The sequence below is a fragment of the Schistocerca cancellata genome, chromosome 3 (assembly GCF_023864275.1).
Source record: "Schistocerca cancellata isolate TAMUIC-IGC-003103 chromosome 3, iqSchCanc2.1, whole genome shotgun sequence".
Classification (NCBI taxonomy): domain Eukaryota; kingdom Metazoa; phylum Arthropoda; class Insecta; order Orthoptera; family Acrididae; genus Schistocerca; species Schistocerca cancellata.
In genome coordinates, this window is record NC_064628.1 from 851,170,132 (window position 1) to 851,183,071 (window position 12,940).

At 41.8% G+C, this 12,940-nt stretch overlaps 1 protein-coding gene across 3 annotated transcripts in view; it reads left to right on the plus strand.

Annotated features, from left to right (window-relative positions):
* LOC126175906 (fibronectin type III domain-containing protein 5) overlaps positions 1 to 12,940 on the plus strand; it is a 942,320-nt gene that overhangs the window by 785,311 nt on the left and 144,069 nt on the right. For all 3 annotated transcript variants that reach the window (XM_049922970.1, XM_049922971.1, XM_049922972.1), the window contains exon 4: positions 1,829 to 1,970. In XM_049922970.1, the coding sequence (XP_049778927.1) occupies positions 1,829 to 1,970 (142 nt within the window). The remainder of the gene's footprint in view (positions 1 to 1,828; positions 1,971 to 12,940) is intronic.

Sequence of the window (12,940 nt, forward strand, 5' to 3'; positions counted from 1 at the left end):
GTCACATTCATAATGCCTTGCCCAACATTTTATGGCCTCGAAACTCACATGCTTTCGTCCTTACACACATTCAGTCTCTCTCATTGTCTATTTGCAATTCTTGGATGTGCTCGCTCACGCGTGCCAATGACGTTAGTGCTATGCCGAGTTTATCTTTGGTTAGAGACTGTTATTACCACGGAGGTAAAAAAAGAAGGTAGGTGGCATTACAGACTTACGCTGTACGTTGTTTTGAAGCCAGAGTGGGTGCCATTTTAAGTAGCCCAAAATGTAGCAGACTGCTGTAATACAAGTGCTTCTCGTTCATTATTTCTGTCGTGTGCACGCAATAACTATTTTATATACTAACATAATGCCAGAAAGGCAATTTCGAAAGTTTTTCTGTTCTCGAATGCGTATTTGCTCTAGTAATAGGACACAGAGTGACGTCATGGTGAAGTGTCACACAGGTAACTATAGGGGTATGGACGCGGTTAACTAATGTTTTGGACTAGTTAAGATGGCGGACATCGGCTTCCAGTTTGTGACGTAATGCCACCTCCCCTCTTTCTTTACATCCATGGCTATTGCACATAGCAAAAACTCTGACTTTGCCATCGTTTTTACTACATTCTTTCACAAAAGTATTTTTAAACGATTTACAATAAATTTGCGTTACAATATTCTGCATAACTGTTACTGACAATAGAATGGCAAAATATATACATTTATAATATGAAATTACTACCAAAATTGTGAAAAAAATGAAATATATGAGGTACTGCGTCGTAGTGTTACAAAATGTTCTTAGAAGTCTGAATTTTTGGTTGCTTCAACTCCTCCACGTTTCAACGTTTAAGCTGCCTTATCTTTAATTTCCTAAATTTCAGTTAGCATTTCATTAGTACTAGGTTATCATCACCATCAATATGAGCACACCTAAATCTTTATTTCATGAAAATACAGTCATCATGATTTTTACAATCGTCTACTATCTTCCACGAACTTTTCCTTCTCAAGAGATTATCGAACAGTGTTTCCGCAATGACTAACCCGTGCTTAGCACAGAATTCTGTTCAATTTTCTCGCCCCTCATTTCCCTTGCTAAGTCTAAAATGTCCCGTTATTTTCTGTTCCGTACCTCCCCACCAACGAATGCATACCAAGCTCCCATTATAATTAAATTCGCAGCCCCCTTGGCATATTTTACGAGTTAATTAATATTAACACACGCTTTCCAATGTCGCTGTCATCCGCATCTGTGGTTGATATGTATTTGGCTGTGGCTAAAATTTCAGTACAAAATTCATTCTGTTTGACTATGATGTTCACTATGTTTGCTACAAGTAACCCATTACTTTACTGCCTGTTTCCTTAGTCATTATTATTCACGTTTCTACTCTACTACTATCTGATATAATATCGATGATCTTGTTATGTCCACCTTATAGTTCCCACTCATACGGTTATCTCAGATTTTTTATTCCTAAAATATATATCTGCATCCTTTCCATCTCTACCTTCAACTTACCTATTGTTCCCCACCCTTTTAGCCTTCCTATAAGCATTGTGCTTATCCTAATCAGGGTTCTGATTTTGTCTGACTGATCCTCCAGGACAGTCCCTACCCGACGTTACACGTAGGGTACACTTCACCTCCGGAATATTTTACTCTGGCTGAAGACATTATGAAAGTATTAACAGAGAACTACATGTACGCGTGAGATATAGTATGGTAGTTTTCAGTTGTTGTTACACCCAGATGTACGATAAATTTTGCACGAGACTGGTGATGTACCTCTGCAGTTTTAATTCACAATTAATAACGGTTCTCTCTCTTGTACCGCAGGTTCGATGCCCGGAGCCAGCATGGTGCCCGAGAACATCACAGTGATGTTCCTCAGCCCTACCACCATCAAAGTGTCGTGGGCCACCACGAGTGACGTCATGGCCGACAAGTTCGACGTCATGTACAAACCGACTGACGCCAGGTGGGTGAAGGTCCAGCTGCCCGCTTCTCTGCATCTTAATATTTTCGTAGAGTATTAAGCGACCATTATATTTCGAACGTGCAGCAGCAGTCGCCGCTAAAATTTCAACACTATCATACAGAGTACAGTAGCAAGTGTCGATTCTGGGACTCAGTAGTGTGGGAAACACTGGAAATTCGTTTGACGAGCGGTTTAATTAAAAGAGATAGCGGATTTATTGTGGATAATGCACGTAATTCGTTACGTTCTTTGATCAGTTTGCAAAGATGTCACTACAGAGTAGCTTAGCGTGTCCATTCGTCCCGTTTTTCCCGGGACAGTCGCGTTTATTTCCCAAAGTGTCCCGCTGTCCCGAAAGTTTTTTAGGGGACGCTCAAATGCCCCTTTTTTTATGATTCCGCTTGGCTAGAGTATTTTACGCTACTGGTTGTTTGACTTGCTATTAACTGCGCAACTATTTACGCTAGGAAGCGTGTGATGACTTTCAGCATACCCCAAACATGTACCGAACTGTCAAAAATCGCAAGTAATTTTAAACGCACTATAGGTTAGGAATAACAACGAAGATTCTTCTAAATCGATCCACTGAATCCGTCCTTTCGGTCCAGAGATACTCTACACCACTTATACTTGCTCTCTGGCTTTCGTCACCACACTGTTAATGTTTTGCACTGTGCAATCTCTGTTTCATCATGCCAAAACGAAAGTGTAATTTTAACAGCAATAAAAAAAAGCGAGTTTTCTCCACTGGTAGTGGAGAAACTGTAGAATGTGCGTTGTGCAGATCAAAATTTGCTATTGGTCATGGTGGAAGGTATGACATTGTGGATCACATTAAGACGAAGAAACATCGCATGAGTGATCAAACGAAAAGAGCAAATAAATGCGTGAGCGACTACTATGTAAACTATTTCTCAGACCTTTTAAAGCATTTGACTCGGTTAATACTGAAAAGGAGCAGCTACAGTGGAAGGATATTCAGGACTGTTGTGTTTTTGTTAAAAGTATTGTACCAAATTTTCCTGTAGATGAAGACGAACTGTTCGATGAATTTTCATGTGCACAGAACTTCATAAAAAGTGAAGAAGGAGACAAAGAAAGTGTTAGTGCAACGTGGTGTAAAATATTTGCTTACATCAAAGGAAAAACATTATTCATTTGGTGGAGTTTTGTCTGACAATTCCTGGGTCAAATGCTGCTGTGGAACGTGTGTTTTCGTTAGTGAACTCTTTGTGGTCAGATGAAAAAAACAGAATGAAAGTTGAAACAGTGAGGGCCTTGCTCATTGTCAAAACACACTGTAATGGTGTATCGTGTACTGGCTTTTATGATACAATTTCAAACGAAAATGCACTTCTTGATGAAGTACATAAAAGTGAAAAGTACGGTGATAGTGTGGCAAATAATTGTAAAAAGTGATTTGGGATCATCTGAGTGCACGTTGTAAAGGTAAACTTGTATGCGTATTAAATTTAGTCAATACAATATTTATGTACCGTTTTTTCTTTCTTCATTGTCCCAGGTTTTTCTCTAATTTATTCTAAACGTCTCCTTTTTCAATGAGAATGAAATGGACACCCTAGAGTAGCTCCTAGTGATGCATCGATGTCCCACCATGAATCGAGTGTCCAGGCACTGATTCAGTTCCTACAGAACGCTTTGCCACGGAACATCTCTGGCCAAGTGTCAAAGCTGTCGTTTTTAAAATAACAGACGCGAGTGCTGTAGCTTCATTCTGTCAGTTCACTTGGAAGAAGGCAGGAAGCTATAAGGCCGAAATATCAGTTGAAGAAATGTGGGTGCTCAGCTCCCAAATATTAGATCAGTATTCGCACAGTCCGAGCTGACACTCGGCGCGGTGGCACATGGGAGCTACCCTAAATGCGTTTCCCTTTTTACAGTCACTCCCAGCAGCCACCGCGCCGAGTGTCAGCTCGGACGGTTCGAGCAGCACTTGCTCCTGCCTTGTGCTTGCCTCCAGCTGTCACCGCTTTAGCAGCATTTTGTACGAGACGGCTCGATGGTCAGCTACGTGTTCCACACGGAACGAAAACAAAACATTTTCCTATTTATTGATAAAGGAAATGAATTTCCTGAATGGGTCTGTGATAAATCTGCATATTGTGTGAATAAAGCCTGTCTAGGTCGCTTAAAGATATTTCTTTATTGATAAAATTGTTTTTGCTGCTTCCACTATCAGATCTAAAGATTAAAGGAATGTAAAGATAAGAGGTATTTGTCACACAATTAATTTTTTAACTTCTTAATTTTTCGTATTTTGTAGCCTGCTATGAAGATGGCAGTAGCCGAAAGGATTTTGTAAATAAACAAATATATGGTGCGTGACCTGGACGACTTTCTTCCCGAAACATTTCCGTTACGGACGAACTGGGTGAGCAATACGAGGTGCATTCAAGTTCTAAGGCCTCCGATTTTTTTTCTAATTAACTACTCACCCGAAGTCGATGAAACTGGCGTTACTTCTCGACGTAATCGCCCTGCAGACGTACACATTTTTCACAACGCTGACGCCATGATTCCATGGCAGCGGCGAAGGCTTCTTTAGGAGTCTGTTTTGACCACTGGAAAATCGCTGAGGCAATAGCAGCACGGCTGGTGAATGTGCGGCCACGGAGAGTGTCTTTCATTGTTGGAAAAAGCCAAAAGTCACTAGGAGCTAGGTCAGGTGAGTAGGGAGCATGAGGAATCACTTCAAAATTGTTATCACGAAGAAACTGTTGCGTAACGTTAGCTCGATGTGCGGGTGCGTTGTCTTGGTGAAACAGCACACGCGCAGCCCTTCCCGGACGTTTTTGTTGCACTGCAGGAAGGAATTTGTTCTTCAAAACATTTTCGTAGGATGCACCTGTTACCGTAGTGCCCTTTGGAACGCAATGGGTAAGGATTACGCCCTCGCTGTCCCAGAACATGGACAACATCATTTTGCAGCACTGGTGGTTACCCGAAATTTTTTTGGTGGCGGTGAATCTGTGTGCTTCCATTGAGCTGACTGGCGCTTTGTTTCTGGATTGAAAAATGGCATCCACGTCTCACCCATTGTCACAACCGACGAAAAGGAAGTCCCATTCGTGCTGTCGTTGCACGTCAACATTGCTTGGCAACATGCCACATGGGCAGCCATGTGGTCGTCAGTCAGCATTCGTGGCACCCACCTGGATGACACTTTTCGCATTTTCAGTTCGTCATGCAGGATTGTGTGCACAGAACCCACAGAAATGCAAACTCTGGATGCGATCTGTTCAACAGTCATTCGGCGATCCCCCAAAACAATTCTCTCCACTTTCTCGATCATGTCCTCAGACCAGCTTGTGTGAGCCCCAGGTTGTTTCGGTTTGTTGTCACATGATGTTGTGCCTTCAGTAAACTGTCGCACCCACGAACGCACTTTCGACACATCCATAACTCCATTACCACATGTCTCCTTCAACTGTCGATGAATTTCAATTGGTTTCACACCACGCAAATTCAGAAAACGAATGATTGCACGCTGTTCAAGTAAGGAAAACGTCGCCATTTTAAGTATTTAAAACAGTTCTCACTCTCGCCGCTGGCGGTAAAATTCCATCTGTCGTACGGTGCTGCCATCTCTTTGACGTATTGACAATGAATGCGGCCTCATTTTAAAACAATGTGCATGTTTCTATCTCTTTCCAGTCCGGAGAAAAAAAATCGGAGGCCTTAGAACTTGAATGCACCTCGTAACTAATGTTCCTATGTCACGCTTAGGAAGAGAGTGAAGGGTAGACAAAGAGAGAGAGAGAGAGAGATTTTAACAACATGGATCTGTACTGGTAATTAGTATATACATCTGTAGCTTGTTGACCATGTCCTGAACGAGGGATCCTCATTTCGCCAGCCGGTGTGCCCAAGCAGTTCTGGAACCGCGAGACCGCTACGGTCGCAGGTTCGAATCCTGCCTCGGGCATGGATGTGTGTGATGTCTTTAGGTTAGTTAGGTTTCAGTAGTTCTAAGTTCTAGGGGACTGATGACCTCAGATGTTAAATCCCATAATGCTCAGAGCCATTTTTGATCCTCATTTCTGGATCAGATGAAACTTTGCCACCACCTTGAAAGCAAGCTGACTTCGGGTTACGAGTATTCTGTGGCTGCCTCTGTCAACATTGGCGATCTAATAGTACAGTACTTATGCGTACCGCAGCGAGGCCCTTGTAGAACTACTTGACCTGGCTGCTTGAACGGAGAATGGACATGACGTCATAGCCGGAGGCCGGCCAGAGATCGTTTACGTAGTTCGAAGTGTTTGTTATCTGTTGTTTGTCGATTATTGTATGTAATGGATCCTTGTTCAGTTTATTGTGCAATCTATAGTGCATCACGAGTAACAATTAACTGGTGTTTAACATGAAGAAGCTAACAGTATTTCCTGCAGCAAATTAATGACTCTTCTCACTTAGCATCTGTAAAGCTATTGCCGTAAACCAAGTGTACATTTTGGTTGCACATATCTGAAGAACACGTTAATTTTTTTTACAAAATTCTTCAAACGACAACTACTTGCTGTGTGCCTTACTACACTCCCAATTATAGATCGAAGAATAGTGTTATCTCGTTCGTTTCCTGTAAGGAGGATTTTCTGTGAGCTAAATGGAATTTTCTTCACTTAACAGGCTAGTTTCTGAAGCAGAAGTTCGCCTAAAGCATTTAACGGAAAACGATATTGTTCGAGAACATAGCATGATGAGCGACGACGGCAGTCAACTTACGTTACCTCGAAAACCGCCGGTGTTAGCACCATTTCAGCCATCCTACCTGAGAGTCCGCAGCTCGTGGTCTAGTGGCTAGCGCTGCTGCCTCTGGATCACGGGGTCCCGGATTTGATTCCCGGCCGTTTGGGGATTTTCTCTGGCTGGGGACTGTGTGTTTGTGTTGTCCTCATCATTTAGTCATCATCATTCGTAACAGTCGCTAGATTGGATTGATAAAAAATTGGACTGTGTAAAAATTGGGACTCTGTATGGGCGCCGATGACCGCGCAGTTCAGCGCCCCACAATCCAAACATCATCATCATCATCATCATCCTATTTGAGTGTCAAGCTGCCAAGAAAAGGAAATGCTCTGATGTGTGTAGCAGGAATTAGAGCAATGTGATGAATTACAGTTCAGTCAGTGGTGCGACGAAATAAAAACATTCACAGGTTTCAGGAATATTCGTTATGGCTTTACTTTTTTGTTGCTGTACAGTAAGCTGACAAAATGTTTGGAAGCATATGGATTTGACTGTCAATTCTCTTGTTACAGCAGTGACTATAGTTTTATTTTTGATTTGTCTAGCTTGTATGGCATGGACGAGACTAGTCTTCATACAAGTTTGACACATCAGAACCACTCCATTGTAAGACAGCTCAGTGATGGCTTTGAACTGAAATTACACGCATTCAGCTCTTAAAATGTCACAGTTACGTGAGTAAAATGCTCCCCTCTTACCTTAAGCAGACTGGGGAAAAAAGCAGGAATAAATAACTGAATTAGTTCATACGGAACGTAAACCAACTCACAGTGAAAAACAGTCCTCGAATTACTATCCGTTAACACAAGCATACATGTTAAATAATCACAAATTCGGGAAAGATGTATATCCAGCTAAACCAGGCAGACCTCACGTACTGAGAGACAGTGACTGTCGAACATTGTGGAACGTGGCAGTAAAAAATGGATGTTCGGATATTGCAGTTGCACTTGACGGAAATTGGCAGAAAAGAGGACATACTTCTCTGAATGGAGTAGTGACTGCCACGAGTGTAGACACTAGTAAAGTGTTAGATGTGGAGATAATGTCAGATAATGTCTAAATATTGCAAATGTTGTAAAGTCAATGAACATAGAGAAGACAACTGAGTGGCTAATTTTAGAGGAACAAGTGGTGGTATGGAAGTTCATGGAGTACAAAAAATATTTCATCGCTCTGTAGAAACAAGAGGCGTAAGATACACCTAATATTTGGGCGATGGTGACAGTAAGGCACACAACAATGTGGTGAACTCTAAGCCATATGGAGATGCCATTATAAGCAAAATAGAATGCTCAAAAACGTTTGAGAACAAGGCTGAGAAAACTAACTGTTGATATGAGAGGAAAAATATTAGAAGATGGAAAATTGTTGACCGAACAGGGTCGGATAATTAAAACTGAAATAGAAAACTTGCAGGTATATTATGGGCAGGCAATTAGGAGAAATAAAGAAAATCTGGAGGCAATGAAGAGAGATGTTTGAGCCATATGCTTCCATAAGTTCTCTACTGATGATAAGCCATGTCGTGGATTTTGTCGATCAGGAGAAAATGGTGCAAAGACAATAGGGCTCAGGCAACTGGAGAATCTTTTCTCACCAACATTCTCTTCCTTCTTCTGTTATTACAGCAATTAAACCTATTTTCAGAGATTTGGCTCATCCTGACTTTCTAAGTAAATGTCTGCATGGGCATACACAGAACCCAAATGAATGTTTCAACAGCATAATTTGAAACCGCCTTCCTAAAACTGTATTTGTAGGCATGCATACAATGAAACTAGGAGTTTATGATGCTGTTATTACATTTAATTGTGGTAATATTGGAAAGTGTTGGGTACTGAAAAAGCTGGGAATTAATCCTGGTGAAAATATGATCACTGGGCTGCAACATTGCGATAAAATGAGGATAGCCGAAGCAGACAGATCTGCATCCAATATGGCCAAGAAAGCAAGACAAACATCCAGGAAGGTGAAAAAGAAGCTGGAAGACCTGCTAGAGGCCAAAGAAGGGCCACCATATGCAACAGGACAGTTTTAATTAACTGCAAGTAACAAATGTCAAAAGATTTTCTTTACAGTCAATTTCCCGCAAACTAAAATTTTCAATACATATACCCCATTATATAAGAAAATATCATAGATAAATGAATGAAATTTTCAGAGACTCTGCATAACATAAAAAGCCACCTCTGGTACTACATTCATTAATATTCCCCAATTAGGAAGTACACAACAAATATTGTCTGCAGAAAAAACTTAATATTTTTGTTGATAAATTAAAAATAGTATTTCTTAAAAATTATAAAATGGATTGGGTAGATTTTAGTACAGTTGACTCTATTAGCATCATTAAACAAGCAGTAAAAATATTAAGGTCCTGAATCAAACAGTTTTTTCAGAAATGGATCAAATACTTGCCTAAATTAACATGGATTAGATAGGGAGGGTGTGGTACCCTTAAATGCGGAAGGATTGAACATATTTTACAACGTTGTATACTGTTTACATATAGCAGAGGAAGAGTTAAAGTCTGTGAAAAGTCTGAGGACAATAACATTCTCGTAATCGACAGGCCTGTCCAAAGTTCCAGAAACTCGAATTACTGGAATCAGTTACAAAGTCGACCTCGCTGCAGACCCCAGCGTCCAACATCACTACCTTCTGTGGTTTCTTGTCTCTGGGAAGAGTAGGCTGCCATTCTTCTACATACATTTAGACTCGTCATTGAAAGTGTCTCCAGCAGAGTTCAAACCGTCATAAAGACGAAGGTTGGGCGCAACCTATATTGAAGTCCACCAACAGGTGTCCGGAAGCATTCGTTCAATAGTGTACCTTTTTGTTGACATCAATATCTTACCCCTTACACCAAATACAGCGCGAGCGCTTTAATGTAACGGCGTGCCGCGAGCATAAACAAACATATTTTACAACGTTATATACTGTTTACATATAGCAGAGGAAGAGTTAAAGTCTGTGAAAAGTCTGAGGACAATAACATTCTCGTAATCGACAGGCCTGTCCAAAGCCCCAGAACCTCGAATTACTGGAATCAGTTACAAAGTCGACCTCGCTGCAGACCCCAGCGTCCAACATCACTACCTTCTGTGGTTTCTTGTCTCTGGGAAGAGTAGGCTGCCATTCTTCTACAGACATTTAGACTCGTCATTGAAAGTGTCTCCAGCAGAGTTCAAACCGTCATAAAGACGAAGGTTGGGCGCAACCTATATTGAAGTCCACCAACAGGTGTCCGGAAGCATTCGTTCAATAGTGTACCTTTTTGTTGACATCAATATCTTACCCCTTACACCAAATACAGCGCGAGCGCTTTAATGTAACGGCGTGCCGCGAGCATAAACAAACATATTTTACAACGTTATATACTGTTTACATATAGCAGAGGAAGAGTTAAAGTCTGTGAAAAGTCTGAGGACAATAACATTCTCGTAATCGACAGGCCTGTCCAAAGCCCCAGAACCTCGAATTACTGGAATCAGTTACAAAGTCGACCTCGCTGCAGACCCCAGCGTCCAACATCACTACCTTCTGTGGTTTCTTGTCTCTGGGAAGAGTAGGCCGCCATTCTTCTACAGACATTTAGACTCGTCATTGAAAGTGTCTCCAGCAGAGTTCAAACCGTCATAAAGACGAAGGTTGGGCGCACCCTATATTGAAGTCCACCAACAGGTGTCCGGAAGCATTCGTTCAATAGTGTACCTTTTTGTTGACATCAATATCTTACCCCTTACACCAAATACAGCGCGAGCGCTTTAATGTAACGGCGTGCCGCGAGCATAAACAAACATATTTTACAACGTTATATACTGTTTACATATAGCAGAGGAAGAGTTAAAGTCTGTGAAAAGTCTGAGGACAATAACATTCTCGTAATCGACAGACCTGTCCAAAGTCCCAGAACCTCGAATTACTGGAATCAGTTACAGAGTCGACCTCGCTGCAGACCCCAGCGTCCAACATCACTACCTTCTGTGGTTTCTTGTCTCTAGGAAGAGTAGGCTGCCACTCTTGTACAGACATTTAGACTCGTCATTGAAAGTGTCTCCAGCAGAGTGCTCAATGGGAGAGAAGGTTGGTTGGTTGATTTGAGATAGTGGCCCAAATAGTAAAGTCATCAGTCCCATCGGATTATGGAGGGATGGGGAAGGAAGTCGGCTGTGCCCTTTCAAAGGAACTATCCCGGCGTTTGCCTGATTTTGGAAATCACAGAAAACCTAAATCAAGATGGCCCGACGGGGGTTTGAACCGTTGTCCTCCCAAATGGGAGTCCAGTGTGCTAACCACAGCGCCACCTCGCTCGATAAGGGAGAGGGGGGCTGCGGGTTTTTTCCCGGGGCTGGCAACCAATATGCGTGACTTCTGCGTCCTCTGGTGTCGGTGGGAGGCGTACTCCAACCTGGTGATGGACTAGGATTGGTCTCTTCAGTCATTTCAAAATTATATACGACAACAAAGAGCAAAGCCAACACAACGCCAAGTGGAGTATACAAATCACACGGTAACGGCTACAGTGCAATTGCTTGTCAAGGTTGGCGGTGTCGTCAATGAGATCTGGCCGCTACCGGTATTTTCCACCATCATAGTTGAAAACATTGGTCCCTGGCCCCCCCACCCCCCACCACCACCGCGTAAAACTACCACGTTAAAGAGCCTCCACAATAAAATAAGTTTATAGCAGCTGCTCCAAGTGACGGACTGCCAGTCTAACTGCATGCATTACAACGGCGCCTAACATTTTACCGCACTTTCGCAAGCTGTCCTTATCATTGTAAAACATGTTACATAGCACTGATATATTTCGTTAGCTGGTTTCCAGCTTAATAGGCCATAACCAGACTTGAACTGACTATAATCGTCAAAGAGGGTGCAATATTCGTGAACAACATCGAAAAAGACGTTAAACAGCAAGGAGGACAGGGTTATAGTCATTGACTGAGGCAATAAATTTTACAGCGTACAGCTTTGCTTTGTAATTATGTTTAGATGAGGGAACAATACTGATAGAAAAAAATCGCGACACCAACACGGACTTATGCAACATAAAGGTAAGTTATTAGGCGTTTTTCTACATCTGAAAGATGATATCTACCCAAATTTCGCGCCAGTCGCATAAGAATGGCGCCAGTAGCGCCACTATGAGGGTGCAAATCAGGTTTGCTTTAAACTTACACACTGTAAATGTCGTGAACTTTAGTTACATTTGAGATTGGACGTGGTGAGTTGATGTCAGCAAGAATGCCTTTAAGGCGACAAGGAGGCCATTATCAACACCTGACTGATCTGTAACGAGGTCATATAATTGGGTTACGAGAACCTGGATGTTCTTCTGTGATATTTCAGAAAGACTTGGCTGGAATAATAGCCACTGTACATGACCGCTGGCAGAGGTGGTCACGAGAGTGGACGGACGCAAGAAGAGCGAGCTCCGGACGCCCACGTGGCCCTACCGAGAGGAAAGACCATCGTGTTCGGGCAATGACTGGCGCATCCTACTGCATCTGCAGGAGCAATTTGAGCAGCAGTTGAGATCACACTGTCACAGCGAACTGTTTCAAACTGGTTACTTCAGTTGACAAGAAGGCAGCTAGGAGGAGGAGGTATTCAGTTGTAATTTTATGAAACGTCCCCTTTAGAACAATTATACACGACTGTGCTGATAAACGTCTTACACTATGTGCTTTTCAAACAGCTGAGCAAAACTGGACGTACTCAAACATTCACTAAAGTGACACACAATATTTTTAGCACAACGCAATCTGACTATCAAAGATCCCTGCAAAAGAATGGCCCTGAGTAACATTAAACTATACCTTTCAGAAATCACTTACCTCACAAAAATCTTCATTACTCGAACTACTGCAATTATTTCCGTGTGCATTCTCTTTTACTATTGAGACTTTGTGAAAAACAAAAACTGTAATTACTCTTATGACGAATGATCAGGACTATCTTTATGGACTGTGAGAAAATTTTAGCTTTTGACCAACATTGTATTAATAAGTGTGTGCATTTGATATCTTTCTTACTGTAATTACGAAAAAAAATTTCAAATCTGTATTGGCCACTGCCCAAAAAAATTTGTAAAATTTTTTGGGGGGAGCGTGGAGGCTATGTAAGTAGGCTGTTTATGTTTTCTTTATGTAAGTAGGCTGTTTATGTTTTCTTATTGACAACGTTATGTA